The sequence below is a fragment of the Oncorhynchus gorbuscha genome, linkage group LG08 (assembly GCF_021184085.1).
Source record: "Oncorhynchus gorbuscha isolate QuinsamMale2020 ecotype Even-year linkage group LG08, OgorEven_v1.0, whole genome shotgun sequence".
NCBI classification, from domain to species: Eukaryota; Metazoa; Chordata; class Actinopteri; order Salmoniformes; family Salmonidae; genus Oncorhynchus; species Oncorhynchus gorbuscha.
The window spans coordinates 55,794,232-55,817,468 of NC_060180.1; the positions used below are offsets into that span (position 1 = coordinate 55,794,232).

A 23,237-nucleotide genomic window follows, 5' to 3' on the forward strand; every position below is an offset into this window, starting at 1 on the left:
ATTGTTATACTGTATGTGCGAAATGAGTTTCAATATGGTTAAGATGTAGTTTTGATGGGCCATCAGCTAACTGTCGGTGAACGAGGGGCAGGGGGGGACACGTCCTCTTAAAACTGCTTTAAATACAAATTCTGTCCGTGACATTGAAATTCTAACTACATTAAATAGACTCATTAAGGAAAAGTCAAGAGTGGAGGGGGCATGATTTTTATATTTTAAATTCATACACAATCAAAATGACTGCCTCGGTGCTTCTAGTGTTAGAGGGAAGAGTGCTGTCAATGACATCCCTTCACTCCAGGACCCATGGACCTCTGATCAACAGACTGTGGGCACGGCCGCATAGTACTGCACAGGGACATGGACTCCCGCGAGCTGTGATTGTGTTGGCTGGCCACAATTTGGGCGAAGATGCTGTGTTTTATTGCAGCGAACCCAGGGGAAGGAGCCAGTGGAACAAGAGAAAGAGAGACCTAGCAACAGACCTCATCACTTACACATCACCATCTCCCTGGGTGCCTGGGGAAGAGACCTTCACCACCACCCCAGTCACAGACCCGTTTGAGTCTGCATCCCAAATGGCACCCTATTCCCTATATAGTTCACTACTTTTGACCAGAGCCCCATGTGCCCTGGTCAAAAGTAATGCACAACGTGTATAGGAAATAGGGTGCCATTTGGGACGCAACCGGAGTCTACACACTGCTGCACGCTAGCCTAACACCAGGCTTCACCATCAGTCCCTGTCTAGCCATGACACCCAGTGTATATTCAGGGGCATTTCAAATTGCTTTATATAAAACGGCTTTAAAACAAGTGAGCCTTGAAAAGGTTCTGGATTTCAATGAAAGACAACCTTCATGCTCTTTTTATATGCTTATTTTGGTGTCTACAACGTTGACTTTAGCCTTCACACTCATGTATTGGGTGCAGCATGGGGCAGGATAATATCCAAGCGCATTTCACATCATCTACTGGAAGAAATTGGTCTGTTGAAGGAAGCATCTCTGGGGAAATCTTAATGGATCAACTCTACTGCAGCTACTATCAAGCTGTGAAAGATTTTACTCCCTCAACATCCTCCCTCCAATCATGTCTTCTCTTCAGATGCGAGGGCTCGGGGCAGACGCACACAAAGAAAGATTCCTTTTATCGCATAACGCACATCCTGCCAGACTCTATCTGTGATGCAGTAATCACCCGTATACCGTCCCACATCGCACGGAAAGGGGCCAATTCCAAACACTCTATTTACCTATTTTGTGTTATCACAACAGAGTTGGGTTTGTAGATGGAATGGTGGAAGTCACATATCTCGCGAGCTAGAGGGAAGATGATAGATGACATGAAAGAGCGATCTATTCTCCTCTAAAACAAGTGTCAGTAAAATGAGAAACTGCTGCTCTATCGTTTGACAAAAACGTGTACTATGAAACCGGGACCGTCTGCAAGCAGCACTGAGAGATAACGTGGTCGGGATGAACAATGACTTTCTGTCTTGACATTCAAGAAAAAAATCTACTTCAATGATAAAGTCAAATGACAGGCCAAGCATACATTCTGCGTTTAACAAGACATGTAGCTGTGCCCACTTCACTCTTGTAATATATAATCGGTGCCTTTAAAATGTTATCAGCATTAAATAATTCAAAGCTTCTAAAGTACAGGCACTTTGTAGCAATGACTAATACTGGCGCAATGACCTTGGTAGTGTAGTTTTTCTGCCTAATATACAAACTCCTGAATCAGCTACATGTATAATCGAAATGTCAACTAAAATGACTGCATTCATTTTCTGGTAATGATGGTTATGATGGTGCTGGGATTGATGGGAGTTTTTATAAATGTTTTTTTCTGCCCTGCAGTCTTACCTGTTATAGATGTCGTCATCTTCTCCTCCCCAGCCCCAGTACTCGTTGGGGAAGCCATTGATCTTGAGAAACTGTTTTTTGCTCAGCCCGGAAACCCCGCCAAAGTACCCCGCATAAGGAAGCCTGCAAGAGAAAAGAACTGTCAAAGAATTGAGGCAGTTGTCAGTTTTGAATTTCACGACAGATCCTGGCATTTCAAAACAACATGCCTGTTAAATATGGATACTATACTGTATTGTATTCAAGACAAGTGAAAATTAGAACAAGACATGTATTCGTGCATTTCATGTGCATAGTGTAACAATGGAACAGTATAAACAAAATACAAGTATATTAACAATGTATTGCTTCTACAGCTAGCTCAGATAGCTTTTTTTAAGAAGTAGGGAACAATTGCATGATGTGAAGCACTCTAGTTTACGCACATGACTTAACGCTAACAATATACTGGGCCCTGGTCAAAAGTAGTACACTCTATAAGGAATAGGGTTCCATTTGGGACACACGGAGCCTTTCTACAGAGCCCTTCTACAGAGCCTCACTGTAATGTTCCTGTACAGTGCTGAAGGTTAGCAGTGGCATGTCGGGTCCCTGATGTCTGCCTCAGGCCAGTGGTGATTGGTGTGCGACAGGCAGCTTCATGTTTAAAGACGACAAGCACAACACTAATGAGGCCATCTGCTTTAGCAGCAGCCTTCACACAAGCAGTGTGGAGAGAGAATCCTTCTGTTTGTGTGTGTGTGTGTGTGTGTGTGTGTGTGTGTGTGTGTGTGTGTGTGTGTGTGTGTGTGTGTGTGTGTGTGTGTGTGTGTGTGTGCACGCGCGTGCGTGCGCGCGTGCGTGTGTGCGTGCGCGTGTGTGTGCGTGCGTGTGTGCATTCGTGTGTGTCTGTGTGTGTGTATGTGTGTTTGTGTGTGTGTGTGTGTGCATGCATGTACACTACCATTCAAAAGTTTGGGGTCACTTAGAAATGCCCTTGTTTTTTAAAGAAAATCCTATTTTTGTCCATTTAAAATAACATAAAATGCATCATAAATACAGTGTAGACATTGTTAATGTTGTAAATGACTATTGTAGCTGGAAACAGCTGATTATTAATGGAATATCTACATAGGCGTACAGAGGCCCATTATCAGCAACCATCACTCCTGTGTTCCAATGGCACGATGTGTTAGCTAATCCAAGTTTATAATTTTAAAAGGCTAATTGATCATTAGAAAACCATTTTGCAATTATGTTAACACAGCTGAAAACTGTTGTATTGATTAAATAAGCAATACAACTGGCCTTCTTTAGACTAGTTGAGTATCTGGAGCATCAGCATTTGTGGGTTTGATTACAGGCTCAAAATGGCCAGAAACAAAGACTTTTGTCTGAAACTCGTCAGTCAATTCTTGTTCTGAGAAATGAAGGCTATTCCATGTGAGAAATGTCCAAGAAACTGAAGATCTGGTACAATGCTATGTACTACTCCCTTCACAGAACAGCGCAAACTGGATCTAACCAGAATAGAAAGAGGAGTGGGAGGCCCTGAGTACATTAGAGTGTCTAGTTTGAGAAACAGACGCCTCACAAGAGGCTATATACAGGGGGTATTGGAACCGAGTTAATGTGCGGGAGTACGGGTTAGTCGTGGTAATCTATACATGTAGGTAGGGGTAAAGTGACTATGCATAGATGCGAGAAGCAGCAGTATAAAAACAAGGGCTGGGGGGGTCAATGCAAATAGTCTGGGTAGCCATTTGATTAATTGTTCAGCAGTCTTATGTCTTGGGGGTAGAAGCTGTTAAGGAGCCTTTTGGACCTAGACTTTGTGCTCCGGTACCGCTCGCTGTGCAGTAGCAGAGAGAACAGTCTATGACTTGGGTGACTGGAGTCTTTGACAATTTTTTGGGCCTTCCTCGGACACCACCTAGTATATAGGTCCTGGATAGCAGGAAGCTTGGCCCCAGTGATGTACTGGGCTGTACGCACTACCCTCTGTAGCACCTTACGTCTGGATGCCGACCAGTTGACATACCAGGCGGTGATGCAACTGGTCAGAATGCTCTCAATGGTGCAGCTGTAAACTATTTGAGGATCTGGGCAGGTCGCAGCTGGGCTTCCCTTTGTAGTTTGTAACATTTTGCAAGCCCTGCCACATCCGACGAGCATCAGAGCCGGTGTAGTAGGATTCAATCTTAGTCTTGTATTGATGCTTTGCTTCTGATGGTTTGTCTGAGATAAAGCAGGATTTCTTATAAGTGTCCGGATTAGTGTTCCGCTCCTTGAAAGCGGCAGCTCTAGCCTTTAGCTCGGTGCAGATGTTACCTGTAATCCATGGCTTCTGGTTGGAGTATGTACGCACGGTCACTGTGGGGACGACATCGTCAATGCACTTATTGATGAAGCCGGTGACTGAGGTGGTGTACTCCTCAAAGTCATTGAATGAATCCCAGAATATATTCCAATCTGTGCTAGCAAAACAGTCCTGTAGCATAGCATCTGCGTCATCTGACCACTTACGTATTGAGCGAGTCACAGGTACTTCCTGCTCTAGTTTTTGCTTGTAGGCAGGAATCAGGCGGATAGAATTATGGTCAGATTTTCCAAATAGAGTACGAGGGAGAGCTTTGTATGCGTCTCTGTGTGTGGAGTATAGGTGGTCTATTGTTTTTTTCCCTCTGGTTGCACATGTGACCTGCTGGTAGAAATTAGGTTTCTGGAAATGTGCATGTACACTGTTGCCCATCTACTGTTGCTAGCCCCAAATCAGCTTCACCGATTTCTGCTCTCATAAAAGCCTGGGTTTTCTGAACGTTAACACTAGAAGCTTATTACCTCAAATGTGGGTGCGTGTGGGTTCACAGCCCCAATCCAGATGTGTTGGTCATTACTGAGACGTGGTTAAGGAAGAGTGTTTTGAATACTGATGTTAACCTTTCTGGTTATAAGTTTTTTCATCAAGACAGATCTTCCAAAGGTGGGGGAGAGGCAATCTTTACCAAGGATCACCTTCAGTGTTCCATTGACTCCATCAAGTCTGTCCCCAAACACTTTTATTTGCTGGTTTTAAGCATTAAACTTTCAAATAGCTCTTTGTTGACCGTTGCTGGGTGCTATTGTCCTTCATCAGTACCGGCCTGTACCCTACCTGCCCTAAGCTCTCTCCTGGTTCCTTAGACTAAGTCTGAATTTGTCCTGCTAGGTGACCTAATCTAGGACATGCTTTAACCACTGGGACATGCTTAAAGTCCTGAAGCAATGGGACTCCCTAAATCTTTCTCAGATTATTACCAATCCCACAAGGTATGACTCCAAACACCCAGAAAAGGCTACTCTCCGCGATGTTATCCTCACAAATAATCCTGACAGGTATCAGTCTGGTATTTTCTGTAATGACCTTAGTGATCACTGTTTTACAGCCTGTGTTCGTATTGGCAGCTCAGTGAAACGGCCTGTCCTGATTTGTCATAGATGCTTGGTAAAAAAAAAAGAATGAGCAAGCCTTCCATCACAAAATGGCCTCTGTAAAAGAATATAGAATCAGTCTGATCCCCTCTGTCGAAGACGCTTTGACCTTTTTTGATATTTTCAGTGGTATTGTTATAACCCCAAGAAGTTCTGGTTAACCTCTTCAGTCGACCCTCTACTTTTTCGAACATTCTGTTAAAAATCCCGCAACATTTCAGCGCCCTGCTACTCAGGCCAGGAATATAGTATATGCATATGATTAGTATGTGTGGATAGAAAACACTCAGACGTTTATAAAACTGGTTAAATCACGGCTGTGACTATAACAGAACGTGCGTTTCATCGAAGACAGGGCGCTGAAATGTTGCGCGATTTTTAACAGAATGTTCAAAAAAGTAGGGGGTAGGAGTAACAGGTTAATCACCACTTCATTAAGTCAGGATTCCTATTTGACTCAACCAAGCCTCCTTGCGCATTCAACATTTACTCATCTCCCACCCCTTCTAGTGCGACTAGCCCTGATGCTCCTCCCTCTTTCCCCCTGCTACAAAAGTTTCTCTCTGCAGGTGGTCACTGAGTTCAAGGTGCTAAAGGAACTCCTTAAACTTGACCCCAAAAAAACATCTGGGTCAGATGGTTTAGACCCTTTCTTCTTAAAGGTTGCTGCCCCTATCATCGCCAAGCCTATTTCTGACCTTCTTAACCTGTCTCTCCTCTCTGGGCTCCCATTGCTTGGAAGGCAGCCATGGTTCGTCATAAGCCTATTTCTATTTTTCCCTGTTTATCAAAAGTGTTGGGAAAACTTGTCAATAATCAACTGACTGGCTTTCTTGATGTCCATAGTATTGTCTCGGCTATGCAATCTGGTTTCCGCTCAGATTATGCATGTGTCACTGCAACCTTGAAGGTTTACATTTACATTACATTTAAGTCATTTAGCAGACGCTCTTATCCAGAGCGACTTACAAATTGGTGCATTCACCTTATGACATCGAGTGGAACAGTCACTTTACAATAGTGCATCTAAATCTTAAAGGGGGGGTGAGAGGGATTACTTATCCTATCCTAGGTATTCCTTAAAGAGGTGGGGTCACCAAGGTTCTCCAAGGTTCTCAATGATGTCACCATTGCCCTTGATTCTAAGCAATGTTGTGCTGCTATTTCTATTGACTTGGCAAAGCTTTTGACATGGTAGACCATTCCATTCTTGTGGGCCAGCTAATGAGTATTGGTGTCTCTGAGGGGTCTTTGGCCTGGTTCGCTAACTACCTATTTCAAAGAGTGCAGTGTATAAAGTCAGAACATCTGCTGTCTCAGCCATGGCCTGTCACCAAGGCGTTACCCCAAGGCTCGATCCTAGGCCCCACGCTCTTCTCAATTTACATCAACAACAAAGCTCAGGCAGTAGGAAGCTCTCTCATCCATTTATACGTCTTATACTCAGCTGGCCCCTCCCTGGATTTTCTGTAAAACGCTCTACAACAAAGCTTTCTTAGTGTCCAAAAAGCTTTCTCTGCCCTTAACCTTGTTCTGAACACCTTCAAAACAAAGGTAGGAAAATAGGCTACCCATGTCCCTTAATGTTGATGATGTGGTTGTTACTGAAAAGAACCACATGCCTGAGCTCTTTAACCTCTTGCTCCTACCTGACACGCAGGCGTCCCATCTAGACATCTGGAAATGCAAATGCGCTACGCTAAATGCTAATAGCACTCGTTAAAACTCAAACGTTCATTAAAATACACATGCAGGGTATTGAATTAAAGCTACACTCGTTGTGAATCCAGGCAACAAGTCAGATTTTTAAAATGCTTTTCGGCGAAAGCATGAGAAGCTATTATCTGATAGCATGTATCACCCCAAAAGACCCGCAGGGGACGTAAACAAAGTGATTAGCATAGTCGGCGCTACACAAAACACACAAATAAAATATAAAACATTCATTACCTTTGACCATCTTCTTTGTTGGCACTCCTAGATGTCCCATAAACACTATTGGGTCTTTTTTTTCGATTAGATTGGTCCATATATAGCCTAGATATCGATCTATGAAGACTGTGTGATCAAGGGAAAAAATAGCGTTTTATAACGTAACGTCATTTTTTAAAATTCAAAAAGTCGACGATAAACTTTCACAAAACACTTCGAAATACTTTTGTAATGCAACTTTAAGTATTAGTAAACGTTAATAAGCGATCAAATTGATCACGAGGCGATGTATATTCTATAGCTGTACGTCTGGAAATAATGTCCGGGTAAATCTCAACCAAAATATCCGGTCGGAGACCTGAAGAAATGGGCTGTCTCTTCTTCGTTTGACCAAGAAACAAAGCCTAGGCAAATGACAAGACTGTTGACATCGTGTGGAAGCTGTAGGTATTGCAACCTCGGCCCCATTTAATGTGGATCACCTTTATCAATCGGTTGAAGTGGCGCATGGATATATTTTTCCATTTTCAGTGATCAGATTTTCCTGCACTTTTCGATGAAACGCACGTTCTGTTATAGTCACAGCCGTGATTTAACCAGTTTTATAAACGTCTGAGTGTTTTCTATCCACACATACTAATCATATGTATATACTATATTCCTGGCATGAGCAGCAGGGCGCTGAAATGTTGAGCGATTTTTAACAGAATGTTCAAAAAAGTAGGGGGTAGGAGTAACAGGTTAATCACCACTTCATTAAGTCAGGATTCCTATTTGACTCAACCAAGCCTCCTTGCGCATTCAACATTTACTCATCTCCCACCCCTTCTAGTGCGACTAGCCCTGATGCTCCTCCCTCTTTCCCCCTGCTACAAAGTTTCTCTCTGCAGGTGGTCACTGAGTTCAAGGTGCTAAAGGAACTCCTTAAACTTGACCCCAAAAAAACATCTGGGTCAGCCTATTTCTGACCTTCTTAACCTGTCTCTCCTCTCTGGGCTCCCATTGCTTGGAAGGCAGCCACGGTTCGTCATAAGCCTATTTCTATTTTGCCCTGTTTATCAAAAGTGTTGGGAAAACTTGTCAATAATCAACTGACTGGCTTTCTTGATGTCCATAGTATTGTCTCGGCTATGCAATCTGGTTTCCGCTCAGATTATGCATGTGTCACTGCAACCTTGAAGGTTCTCAATGATGTCACCATTGCCCTTGATTCTAAGCAATGTTGTGCTGCTATTTCTATTGACTTGGCAAAGCTTTTGACATGGTAGACCATTCCATTCTTGTGGGCCAGCTAATGAGTATTGGTGTCTCTGAGGGGTCTTTGGCCTGGTTCGCTAACTACCTATTTCAAAGAGTGCAGTGTATAAAGTCAGAACATCTGCTGTCTCAGCCATGGCCTGTCACCAAGGCGTTACCCCAAGGCTCGATCCTAGGCCCCACGCTCTTCTCAATTTACATCAACAACAAAGCTCAGGCAGTAGGAAGCTCTCTCATCCATTTATACATCTTATACTCAGCTGGCCCCTCCCTGGATTTTCTGTAAAACGCTCTACAACAAAGCTTTCTTAGTGTCCAAAATGCTTTCTCTGCCCTTAACCTTGTTCTGAACACCTTCAAAACAAAGGTAATTCGGTTTGTTAAGAAGAATGCCTCTCTCCCCACAGGTGTGATAACTACTTCTGAGGGTTTAGAGCTTGAGGTAGTCACCTAATTCAAGTACTTGGGAGTATGGCTAGATGGCACACTTTCCTTCTCTCAGCACATATCAAAGCTGCTGGCTAAAGTTAAATCTAGACTTGTTTTTATTTTTTATTTTACTAGGCAAGTCAGTTAAGAACAAATTCTTATTTTCAATGACGACCTAGGAACAGTGGGTTAACTGCCTGTTCAGGGGCAGAAGGACAGATTTGTACCTTGTCAGCTCGGGGATTTGAACTTGCAACCTTTCGGTTACTAGTCCAACGCTCTAACCACTAGGCTACCCTGCTCTAATGCAATCGTTCCTCTTTCACCCCAGCTGCCAAACTAACCCTGATTCAGATGACCATCCTACCTATGCTAAATTACGGAGACTTAATTTATAGATCGGCAGGAAAGGGTGCTCTCGAGCGGCTAGATGTTCTTTACCATTTGGCCATCAGATTTGCCACCAATGCTCCTTATTGGACACATCACTGCACTCTATACTCCTCTGTAAACTGGTAATCTCTGTATACCAGTTGCAAGACCCACTGGTTGATGCTTATTTATAAAACCCTCTTAGGCCTCACTCCCCCCCATCTGAGATATCTACTGCAGCCCTCATCCTCCACATACAACACCCTTTCTGCCAGTCACATTCTGTTTAAGGTCCCCAAAGCACAGACATCCCTGGGTCGCTCATCTTTTCAGTTCGCTGCAGCTAGCGACTGGAACGAGCTGCAACAAACACTCAAACTGAACAGTTTTATCTCAATCTCTTCATTCAAAGACTCAATCATGGACACTCTTACTGACAGTTGTGGCTGCTTTGCGTGATGTATTGTTGTCTCTACCTTCTTGCCCTTTGTGCTGTTGTCTGTGCACAATAATATTTGTACCATGTTTTATGCTGCTACCATGTTGAGCTGCTGCCATGTGTTGCTACCATGTTGTTGTCGTGTTGTGTTGCTACCATGCTGTTTTTTATATATATATATATATATATATATATATATATATATAAAGATGTATTTTTAATCCCAGCTCCCGCCCCCCTCCAGGAGGCCTTTTGCCTTTTGGTAAGCCGTCATTGTAAATAATAATAATAGTTTATTCTTAACTGACTTGCCTAGTTAAATAAAAGTTTAAATAAAGGATAAAATGGATTTAAGTTTGTTTGCTTTAAAGTCCCCGGCCACTACATTGAGCCGGGGACTGAGCATTTTCGTGTTTGCTTATGGCCTTATACAGCTTGTTGAGTGCGGTCTTAGTGCCAGCATCGGTTTGTGGTGGTAAATAGACGGCTACGAAAAATAAATACCTCGAGACTACCTTAATATTAGACATTGCGTACCAGCTGTTATTGACAAAAAGACACACAACCCCACCCCTCGTCTTACCGGATGTAGCTGTACTGTCCTGCCGATGCACGGAAAACCCAGCCAACTATATATTATCCGTGTTGCCCAGCCACAACTCGGTGAAACATTAGATTTTACAGTTTTTGATGTCCTGTTGGTAGGATAGTCTTAAACGGAGCTCAGCCAGTTTATTCTCCAGTGATTGTACGTTGGCCAATAGAACAGATGGTAGAGGCAGGTTACCCACTCGCAGGCAAATTCTCACAAGGCACCCTGATCTCCAACCCCTGTATTTCCTTATTTTCTTCATGTGAATGATGGGGATTTGGGCCTTGTCTGGGAGCAGCATTATATCCTTTGCTTAAGACTCATTAAAGCAATAGCTTTGTCCAGTTCAAGGTGAGTAATCGCTTTTCTGATATACAGAATCTCTTTTCGGTCATAAGAGATGGTAGCATCAACCTTATGCACAAAATAAGTTACAAACAATGCGGAAAAAAACACACAAAATAGCACAATTTGTTAGGAGCCCGTAAAACAGCAGCCATACCCTCCAGCGCCATTATTTTAAAAAAAGTATATTAGCCTATAGTTGCATCACGCAGCCCATACTGTATAAGTGTTGATTTCTAATTCTTTCTAGTGTTTGTATCATGCACACTATCATTGCCAAATAACTCTAAAACTAGTGTATAGGACCTGTTTCAAATGATCACTTTTACGCTCAACATAGCCACTTCATATGTGCATTTGCTCCATAATGTGAAAAATATCCTTTCTATTTTATTCAGCTAAGTTCAATTATATTCTTCTTAGTATACAAAATAATATAATATAAAATAATCACACCGGACTGATAACATATTTTGTCAGCTAAAAGAACAAGCCTATGGCATGACACATAGCGAGATAGCATACAGTATGACAACTCATATTCTGTTCTTCTGAAATACATTTTCTTCATATCATAATGTTTCTTTAAACCTCCCTAAAATTTAAGTGTAAGCGATAGACACTTGTGTCCCCACACATTGACTCTGTAAAGGTACCCTCTGTATATAGTCTCCACATTGACTCTGTAAAGGTACCCTCTGTATATAGTCTCCATATAGTCTCCACATTGACTCTGTAAAGGTGATTTGATTAGAAAGTGACATGATTGGGTTGCCCTTTGGCCCATACACAAAGACAAACATTTTCACATCACAGTTTAATATGCAAGTTGTCTGGAATCCAATGAAAGGCAAAGTGAAAGTTCATTTCAAACCCAGTCAAAAGAACTGGAGACAGTACTTTTGCTTTTACTTTTGGTAAATTTCGCCATTATATTCAGCAAAACAGGTTGCGTCATCCTGTAAAAATCATGTGTGCAGTGCCGAAACAATGTCTTCAAACTTTTATATAACAACTATCCATTTAAAAGCATCCACATTACCAAATCAATAAACATAAGATGCTCGGAGTTTGGAGAGTATAGGCTTGAAAAACTAATAACAGATTTCACTCAGAGTAAATATACGTGTGAGTGACAGTACATAATAGAGTTGACCTACCTGAAGCCAAACTTGTCCATAGCGATGGCAAAGTGTCGTGGCTGGTCGTAACAGTGGTAGAGGTTACGGTCGTCCATAGGTATGAGGTCCACATCGCTGAAGATGAAGCAGTCATACTCTGCATCCTTCAGGGCCTCGGTGTAGCCCACATTCAGGAGCTTGGCTCTGTTGAAAGTGTCCTCGCCAAGCTGCAAGATAACATAGAAACAACACTGGTCAGAAACTGATGGACATACTGAGATCTACTGTAGGGGGATTAAGTTACATTTGCCATAGTTCAAGCAAAAATGCTAGACTTAACATATTGGGTTCTGTAGGTGGTATTTGCAAGCCTAAATAGCAAGCTTGTGCTGATGTAACAGATCATTGTGTGTATAACACAGCATATTGACAAAGAAACATGTTGTAAAGAACCCCACAGGAAGAATGGCCCACATCAGATATCCGACAACTAAGATGAAACTATGCTACGTAAAAAATACTGCATCACAACTTGCTTCCCTTATTTTGATAACAGAACCAATCACAGTGCCTCAGGTAAAGTAACGTATCAGTTTTAACATTTGAACTCATAATGTTGTTCAACACGTAATCCTTTGTAATCCTGTAATACCTGAGATTCAAACAAATAATCCACAGGTAAAATGTTAAGGTTACTTGCGTAACCCGTTCTCTGATAATAGAGTGAGGTGTCTCACAATGGGAATTAGCTGGATAAGCAAACAGTGTCTGTTTGTCTGTCGTAGACAGACAAATCGTGTGGCAAAGGAGGGTGGGGACCCTGCTCAATATAAGCAGAGAGGAAGAGGCTAAGCGAGAGGTTTTACTCCACCAAAAACTGGCCATGAAAATGTTTTTTGTATGAAGGTCAATGAGTGTGTCGAATTTGGTCAACAACATTTTTTATTGGTCATTTGCTACATGAGGTTTATTTGATTGAATAAAAGTTTCATAATGCTTAGGTTGTTAACGAATACACTGATATAAGTGGATGCACATGGCATTTTGGGCAACTTTTATTTAAAAACAATGATATCAGAGATGTGCCTGTTTTCATTAAGATAAGAGGACTCATCATGGATATAACACGTTTTAGCATGGACATTGCCATTGAGGGCTTCCACCATTTTAAAGTGGTCAACTGGGTGGAGATTCCTATGAGTTGGGCGCAATCAGCCAATGAAGAAGAATACAATTGTCTACTTTAAAATCAAGATAGCCTCAATGGCACTATAATGGCACAGAAACAAAGATGAGTCCTCTATCTATATCTATGGCCTGTTGTTCACACGTGTCTGCCCTCTCATTGGCTAGAATGGTCTCACCTGATCTCGCCTCCTCCCGTCTGCCTTCATCTTTGAGGACATGTATTTCCATTGTTAGAGCGAGTGGTCACTTGACTATCTTGTCAATAAAAAATACAATCTTTGATATAAGGCTCCAGGGGCCCGCACTCTGGTCATTCATGTATCAATTCCTTGAGGTCTTGAGAGCACTCTATTGTATGGGACCAAATTCTAAACTTTCGACTACTTTAGTAAAATATAAGTGAATTTATCCAAATACTTATGACTATTTTGGGGGAACTAGATATAAACTGCTTTTATTTCTAAAAGGTAAATCAGATACGTATGAAAATACCCCACAAAAAAGTGACATTAAGTACGGCCGCCTCATATAAAACATTTGTCAAAATGCAAATGAGTATAGACACATTTAAAAAATGTAGCTTGACTGTCCAAATAAATACGGACGGACGGACGGACGGGGGGATTGGCTTTATGCAAATCTTTATTTTAATTTTTTATTAACTGTAGCTTTTCTTCTTAATCCGAAAAACATACTGCACATCATTTAATATTAGGAGACTAAAACATACTGTACATCATTTAATAGTAGGAGACTAAAACATACTGCACATCATTTAATAGTAGGAGACTAAAACATACTGCACATCATTTAATAGTAGGAGACTAAAACATACTGTACATCATTTAATAGTAGGAGACTAAAACATACTGCACATCATTTAATAGTAGGAGACTAAAACATACTGTACATCATTTAATAGTAGGAGACTAAAACATACTGTACATCATTTAATAGTAGGAGACTAAAACATACTGCACATCATTTAATAGTAGGAGACTAAAACATACTGTACATCATTTAATAGTAGGAGACTAAAACATACTGTACATCATTTAATAGTAGGAGACTAAAACATACTGTACATCATTTAATAGTAGGAGACTAAAACATACTGTAGATCATTTAATAGTAGGAGACTAAAACATACTGCACATCATTTAATAGTAGGAGACTAAAACATACTGTACATCATTTAATAGTAGGAGACTAAAACATACTGTAGATCATTTAATAGTAGGAGACTAAAACATACTGCACATCATTTAATAGTAGGAGACTAAAACATACTGTACATCATTTAATAGTAGGAGACTAAAACATACTGCACATCATTTAATAGTAGGAGACTAAAACATACTGTACATCATTTAATAGTAGGAGACTAAAACATACTGTACATCATTTAATAGTAGGAGACTAAAACATACTGTAGATCATTTAATAGTAGGAGACTAAAACATACTGCACATCATTTAATAGTAGGAGACTAAAACAATCTGTTTCAAAAAGTTTCTCATTCCACTTCCTGCCGGGGAGATGATGCATTCTGCATCCTCTGGTTCCAATCAATACTTATGTTCATTTGAATATTTTCAAAGGCACCAAGAAGAGAACATTAGAGACTTCAAAATGTGGCTTTATCAGACCAATGAAGACAGATAAGGTAATATATCTATAAAAAAAACAAATGGCATTTTTTCTCTCCAGTTGGTGAGCTCATTAAACATTATTGGAGTCATTTTTATTGCTTTAATAAGATGTGTTCCCCCTGAACCATCAGGCATCTCTAGCAAATGGAGCGGTACATCTTGTGTAATCACACGGCTGTGAAGAAAGTTCACATCCATAATAGGGATGATATGTTGACAACTACACACCCACCATTACAACACCACAGAATAAGAGAGCTGGTGTTAGGATGATAGGATTAGGAGACATGGGTTTCAAACAGATGATTTGAGAAGTTGAATGGGACCTGCTAAGTAAGAGGTCTCATCCATCAGCACAACAGAAATTGGAAGACATTATTCTGGGTTATTCTTAAAATATTCATCCTCCATGCCTGTCAGCTTCAGGAAGGAAAAGATTTTGACATTAGGCTAATTATTGTGTTTTAAACTTCACCAAGAGTGATGTCTGCTCTGTGTTGCCAATCTACAACAAGACAGTATCCTTCCAAGCATGATGTCAAAGGATTCCATAACCACTTCCGTCATCATGAAGTGCTTTGAGAGACTAGTCAAGGACCATATCACCTCCACCCTACCTGACACGCCTCTTCAACCTCAGGAGGCTGAAGAAATTCAGCTTGTCGCCAAAAGCATTCACAAACTTTTACAGATGCACAATCGAGAGCATCCTGCCGGGCTGTATCACCGCCTGGTATGGCAACTGCTCCGCCCACAACCGTAAGGCTCTCCATAGGGTAGTGGGGTCTGCACAACGCATCACCGGGGGCAAACTACCAGCCCTCCAGTACACCTAAACCACCCGATGTCACAGGAAGGCCAAAAAGATCATCAAGGACAACAACTACCCGAGCCACTGCCTGTTCACCCCGCTATCATCCAGAAGGAGAGGTCAGTACAGATGCATCAAAGCTGGGACCGAGAGACTGAAAAACAGCTTCTATCTCAAGGCCATCAGACTGTTAAACAACCATCACTAACATTGAGTGGCTGCTGCCAACATACTGACTCATCTCTAGCCACTTTAATAATGACAAAATTGATGTATCACTAGCTACTTTAAACAATGCCACTTTATTTCATGTTTACATACCCTACATTACTCATCTCATATGTATATACTGTACTCTATACCATCTAATGCATCTTGCCTATATTTGTATGTACATATTCTTATTCATTCCTTTACACTTGTGTGTATAAGGTAGTTGTTGTGAAATTGTTAGGTTAGATTACTTGTTAGATATTACTGCATGGTCGAACTAGAAACACAAGCATTTTGCTACACTCGCATTAACATCTGCTAACCATGTGTATGTGACAAATAAAATTGGATTTGATCTTTCCCTAATATCTTATAGTATTACCCTGCCTGCTCCTCATATCCCTGGTGTCTCATCTCTCTGGCAGCTATCACAGTTCTGCCAATCTCCCTGTAAATGGCCTGTGAGAGGCAATTAACCCCATTATCTTTATCTGATAATCAACAGGATAACTCATCAGGGCTCTCCCTCTATAGCGCCACTGTGTTGCCACGCCGACGCCATCCAGTCTCCCCCAGCTGGCTGACCGACCGCAGTCAAGCTCAGACGTACCTGGGCAGTTGCTATGGAGACAGATTAGGAGCAACGCTTAGACCCAGCGCTGCCTGGCTCATCCTGAGTGATTGTATTCAGCGTTGTCGGACGGACTGCCTTGTGTCGAGTTTATCAGTCCCCAGCAGACTGACCCTATCACCCGCTGCTGTTATCAACGCAGGGTGAGGGAGGCCACCAGTGAGAACTAAACTAGATTGAGTGCTGACTGTCTGTGTGTCTGTGAGTGTGTCTGTGTAGGGGGGGTGGGTCTGTGTGTGTGTGTGCAGCACAGGCCGGTGGCACCTTAATTGGGGCTCATAGTAATGGCTGGAAAGGAATAATTGGAACGGTATCAAATGCATGTGTTTGATACCATTCCGTTAACTCCATTCCAGCCATTACTATGAGCCGTCCTCCCCTCAGCAGCAACTTGTGGTGTCTGTTCGTGTGTGATTTAGGGGGGGGGGGGGGTGCATGTGTGTGTAAGGAAACAAGTAGCATAATAAGGTGAAGCATCAGATAAAACTCTGTTTTCAGATGATACCGGAGCTCCAAGTCTAAGCCATAAGACTGCTAAACAGAGAATCAAATGGCTACCCATACAATTTGCATTGCCCCCCTTTTTTATGATGCTGCTACTGGCTGTTTATCATCTATGCATCATCACTTTACACCTATGTACACATTACCTGAATTACCTCAACTAACATGTACCCCCGCACATTGACGCGGTACCGGTACCCCCCTGTATATAGCCTTGTTATTGTAATTGTTTTGTGTTACTTTAAATTTGATTTGTTTAATCAAAAATTTCAAAAGAGTGTCTCTCCCTTTGAAGAGGGGGATGACCGCAGCAGCGTTCCAATCTTTGGGGATCTCAGACGATGCAAAAGAGGGGTTGAACAGGCTAGTAATAGGGGTTGCAACAATTGCGGCTGATAACTATAGAAAGGGAGGCCCCAGATTGCCTAGTCCAGCTGATTTGTAGGGATATAGATTTTGCAGCTCTTTCAGAACATCAGCTGTCTGGATTTGGGTGAAGGAGAGGTGGTGGGGGGAGAGGGGGCAAGTTGCTGCAGGGTGCAGTGCTGTTGGCCGGGTTAGGGGTAGCCACGTGGAAAGCATGGCCAGCCATAGAAAAATTATTATTGTAGATTTATCGGTGGTGACAGTGTTTCCTAACCTCAGTGCAGTGGCCAGCTGGGAGGAAGTGCTCTTGTTATCCGTGGACCTTTGGGAATTAGTGCTACAGAATGCATTTTTCTGTTTGAAAAAGCTAGCCCTAGCTTTCCTAACTAACTGTGTTGGTTCCTGACTTCCCTGAAAAGTTGCATATCACGGAGGCTATTCAATGCTAATGCAGAACTAGATGTCTAGTTGGCTAGATGTCCTTTAGGTGGTGGACCATTCTTGATTCGCATGGGAAACTGTTAATCCAGCAGCATTGCAGTTCTTGTCTGGCACCTACTACCATACCCTGTTTAAAGACACTTAAATATTTTGTCTTGCCCATTCACTCTCTGAATGGCACACATGCACAATCCATGTCTAAATTTTCTTAAGGCTTAAAAATCCATCTCCTCCCTTCATCTACACTGATTGAATTGATGAAGTGACATCAATAAGGGATCATAGCTTTCACCCGGATTCACCTGGTCAGTCTGTCATGGAAAGAACATGTTTTGTACACTCAGTGTACAGTAGAGAAACTAGTACTGCAAGTAGTATCTGGGACATTCCTCCATAAGAGTCAGTATCAATTGGCTTGACATACTGTATCATTCAAACATCGCAGTCCATCGTAAAAACATAAAACATGCATTAAAGAGACTGTGGCTGTGTACTGTGCAGGACTGCACACTGATAAACAAGCATACTGTAGAATTGTGTGACATGACAGCATACACCAAGTACACAAAAAATCAGAAACACCTGCTCTTTCCATGACCAGATGGATCCAGGTGAAAGCTATGATCTCTTATTAATGGCACTTCCAATTCAATCAGTGTAGATGAAGGGGATGAGATCGGTTAAAGGATTTTTAAGGATGGATACATTTGAGACATGGATTTTGTATGTGTGCTATTCAGACGGTGAATGGGCAAGACAAAAGATTTAAGTGCCTTTGAACGGGGTATGGTAGTAGGTGCCAGGCGCACCAGTTTGTGTCAAGAACTGCAGCACTGCTGGGTTTTTCAAGCTCAACAGTTTCCCGTGTGTAACAAGAACAGTCCACCACCCAAATTACATCCAGCTAACTTGGCACAACAGTGGGAAGCATTGTTGTCAACATGGGCCTGCATCCCTGTGGAACGCTTTTGACACCTTGTAGTCCATGCCCTGATTAATTTAGGCTGCTCTGAGGGCAAAAGGGGTTCAACTCAATATTAGGAAGGTGTCTGTAATGTTTGGTATACTCATAGTAGGTCATATCAAATCACATTTTATTTGTCACATTGTAACGAGTGCGCTGAGAGTCGGGAAGCAAGTACAGGGAGTGAGTGAGTGTATTAGGGTAGCCTAGTGGTTAGAGCATTGGATTAGTAACCGAAAGGTTGCAAGTTCAAATCCCTGAGCTGACAAGGTACAAAATCTGTCGTTCTGCCCCTGAACAGGCAGTTAACCCACTGTTCCTAGGTCGTCATTGAAAATAAGAATTTGTTCTTAACTGACTTGCCTAGTAAAATTAAAATAAACAAACAAAACATGAAACAGCATCAATAACACCTGAGGAAATAACCAAGGGGACTGACAGATATAGGGAAGATAATCAAGGAGATGATGGAGTCCAGGTGAGTGTCATGGTGCGCTTGACAATGGTGACAGGTGTGTGGGATAATCAGCAGCCTGATGACCTAGAGGCCGGAGAGGGAGTATACGTGATACACATGCACCAAAAACAACAGGTGTAGACTTTACCATAAAACGCTTACTTACAAGCCCTTTCTAACGATGTCAGGAAAATAACATCTAATCTTATTTGTCACATGCACCAAATACAACAGGACCTTACAGTGAAATGCTTACTTCAAGCCCTTAACCAACAGTGCTTTAAGAATATCTTTAAAAATATAAATAAGTGTTAAGTAAAAAATAGATAAATAGAAAATAAAAGTAACAAATAAATTAACAGCAGCAGTACAATAACAAGCGTGGCTATATAAAGTTGTTTCCGGTACAAAGTACATGTGCGGGGGCACCGGTTAGTCAAGGTAATTGAGGTAATATGTACAGTGGCTTCCAAAATTATTCACCCCCTAGACATTTTTCTTATTTTGTTGCCTTACAACCTGGAATTTAAAATAATTTTGGGGGGGGGTTGTATCATTTTATTTACACAACATGCCTACCACTTTGAAGATGGAAAATATTTTTTATTGTGAAGCAAACAAGAAATAACACAAAAAACAGAAATGTTGAGCGTGCATAACCATACCACAGATTCTCAATTGGATTGAGGTCTGGACTTTGACTAGGCCATTCCAAGACATTAAAATGTTTCCCCTTAAATCGCTTGAGTGTTGCTTTAGCAGTATGCTTAGGGTCACTGTCCTGCTGGAAGGTGAATCTCCGTCCCAGTCTCAAATCTCTAGAAGACTGAAACAGGTTTCCCTCAAGACTTTCCCTGTATTTAGCGCCATTCATCATTCCTTCAAATCTGACCCGTTTCCTAGTCCCTGCCGATGAAAAACATCCCCACAGCAGGATGCTGCCACCACCATGCTTGGTGTTGTTGATGGTGTTCTCGGGGTGATGGGAGGTGTTGGATTTGTGCCAGACATAGTGTTTTCCTGGATGGCCAAAAAGCTACATTTTAGTCTCATCTGACCAGAGTACCTTCTTCCATATGTTTGGGGGGGTCTCCCACATGCCCTTTGGTGAACACCAAATGTGTTTGCTTAATTTTTTCTTCAAGTAATGGCTTTTTTCTGGCCACTCTTCCATAAAGCCCAGCTCTGTGGAGTGTACTGCTTAAATTGGTCCTATGGACAGATACTCTGATCTCAGCTGTGGAGCTTTGCAGCTCCTTCAGGGTTATCTTTGGTCTCTTTGTTGCCTCTCTGATTAATGCCCTCCTTGCCTGGTCTGTGAGATGTGGTGGGTAGCCCTCTCTTGGCAGGTTTGTTGTGATGCCATATTCTTTTCATTTTTTAATAATGGATTTAATGGTGCTCCGTGGGATGTTCAAAGTTTCTGATATTTTTTTATAACCCAACTCTGATCTGTAAGTCTCCACAACCTTGTCACTGACCTGTTTGGAGATTTCCTTGGTCTTCATGGTGGTGCCCCTTGCTTAGTGGTGTTGCAGACTCTGGGGCATTTCGGAACAGGTGTATCTATACTGAGATCATGTGACACTTGTGACACAGGTGGTCTTTATTTAAGTTATTATGTGACTTCTGAAGGTAATTGGTTGCACCAGAGCTTAGTTAGTGGCTTCATAGCAAAGGGGGTGAATACATTTTTTTTTGACAACAAGTTATTTTTTAAATTTCACTTCACTAATTTGGATTATTTTGTGTATGTCCATTACATGAAATCCAAATAAAAATCTATTAAATTACAGGTTGTAACACAACAAAATATGAAAAACGCCAAGGGGGATGAATACTTTTGCAAGGCACTGTAAGTAGAATGTGACTATGCATAGATTGTAAACAGAGAGTAGCAGCAGCATAAAAGAGGGGTCTGGGTAGCCCTTCGATTAGCTGTTCAGGAGTCTTATGGCTTGGGGGCAGAAGCTGTTAAGAGGCCTTTTGGACCTCGACTTGCCGCTCCGGTACCGCTTGCCGTGCGGTGACTTGGGTGGCTGGAGTCTTTGATCATTTTTAGGGCCTTCCTCTGACATTGCCTGATATAGAGGTCCTAGATGGAAGGAAGCTTTGCGCCAGTGATGTACTGGGCCGTACGCACTATGCTCTGTAGTGCCTTGTGGTCAGAGGCCGAGCAGTTGCCGTACCAGGCAGTGATGCAACCAGTAAGGATGCTTTCGATGGTGCAGCTGTAGAGCCTTTTGAGGATCTGAGGACCCATGCCAAATGCTTTCAGTCTCCTGAGGGGGAATAGGCGTTTTCGTGCCCTCTTCACGACTGTCTTGGTGTGTTTGGACCATAATAGTTTGTTGGTGATGTCGACACCAAGGAACTTGAAGCTCTCAACCTGTTCCACTACAGCCCTGTCGATGAGAATGGGGGCGTGCTCGGTCCTACTTTTTCTATAGTCCACAATAATCTCCTTTGTGTTGATCACGTTGAGGGAGAGGTTGTTGTCCTGGCACCATACGACCAGGTCTCTGACCTCCTCTCTATAGGCTGTCTCATCGTTGTCAGTGGTCAGGCCTACCACTGTTGTGTCATCGGCAAACTTGATGATGGTGTTGGAGTCGTGCCTGGCCGTACAGTCATGAGTGAACAGGGAGTACAGGAGGGGACTGAGCACGCACCCCTGAGGGGCCCCCGTGTTGAGGATCAGCATGGCAAATGTGTTGTTACCTACCCTTACCACCTGGGGGCGGCCCATCAGGAAGTCCAGAATCTAGTTTCAGAGGGAGGTGTTAAGTCCCAGGGTCCATAAGATAGGTTTGATGGCATGTGTCACTCAGATCAGATCTCAGACATCTCTAGTCATCCAGGCAGTGACAGGACTGTCCTTCAATCCCTGTGTGGTTCTCAAATGGCTTCTGCCTACATGTTCTGAAATTACACTGAGACCAGTAGCACTCAGGCCATGGGGAACAGGTAGAAACTGCCACATCGCAAAGCAAGGAGTCACAGGAGTCAGATGAGCCAAATGATCACGGCGGTGGAAAGAGATAATGTACTTGACCACTCCCAAAGGTTGACAGGCTGAGCCAAGATGTTCTAACTTGTTGCATTATTAGGAGGATGTCCCATGTTAACCGAGCCAGAACAAGATGCCTGTGGTTGAGTCTGGTCGTGGGTGATGCTTGGCTGAGTGTTGATGGCTTCAAAATGTATTTGTATTAGGAGCAATGGGGCACCAGCTGCCTCCTAATAATACTGATTGAGGCACCTCCAATCCCCGTGACTGTGAGTTATACCCCTGTTCTTTTGAGTTGCTGCTAAGAGAATAAGGTTGTGCCCCAAATGGCATTCTATGACCCTATTCCCTATATAATGCACAACTTTTGACCAGGGCCTACAAAGGTATTAAAGGGCATATTGTTAAACCTAAGTTGGGACGCAACCTAAGTTCATAAATAGGCTTAGACTGTTTAAGCATGCGCAACAAGCCTCGCTAATTTGATTCCGATGCATCTGTCCGGATGCATCAAGCATGAATAGCATGCAAAGACCGCTTATTCTCCAATTTACTTTTAGGTAGACTCTTCACATGCGAGCATGCCACAAAACATTTGGAAATATCATACCAACATTCCACAAAGGACCCACATTTTTCCCTGGTGTATTATTGGTATAGGCTACAAGAGAGATATTAAATCAAATAAACCACTTTCCTAAATCAGCAAATAATTCATTTCTTGGTTTTAGGTATGTGTGACAACCTTACAAGAGTCTAGCCTAGCTTTATTGACCTCTGATAGTCAATGGAACATGAAAAGGCTTCACCCTTGTCAGAGAAACCAGCTAACATCCCCTTTGAGAACGAATTAAAGTATACTGTAGATGTAACATTATTGTCATCACATACGTATACCATTTCATTACCAACAGCAACATGATACATTGACTAAAGTATCATGAAAGATCATATTATACTCTTTGGGAAGCAAGAGAGTGAAAAGTACATTATCACATAGATTGATGCTTTTTTGCGCGGCATTGTTGATTGATTAATTAATTCATTCTGTATACTTCCGGCCCTTCTTTGGACACTGTGTTAACTAACTTCCAGACGAGCTTCAACGCCATACAACTTTCCTTCCGTGGCCTCCAACTGCTCTTAAATGCAAGTAAAACTAAATGCATGCTCTTCAACAGATCGCTACCAG

At 42.2% G+C, this 23,237-nt stretch overlaps 1 protein-coding gene across 2 annotated transcripts in view; it reads right to left on the minus strand.

Moving 5' to 3' along the window:
* The window catches only part of b4galt2 (UDP-Gal:betaGlcNAc beta 1,4- galactosyltransferase, polypeptide 2), a 151,563-nt gene that overhangs the window by 13,465 nt on the left and 114,861 nt on the right, over window positions 1-23,237 (minus strand). For both annotated transcript variants that reach the window (XM_046359934.1, XM_046359935.1), the window contains exons 4-5: window positions 11,848-12,035; window positions 1,872-1,994 (exon numbers count right to left, since the gene is read on the minus strand). In XM_046359934.1, the coding sequence (XP_046215890.1) occupies window positions 1,872-1,994; window positions 11,848-12,035 (311 nt within the window). The remainder of the gene's footprint in view (window positions 1-1,871; window positions 1,995-11,847; window positions 12,036-23,237) is intronic.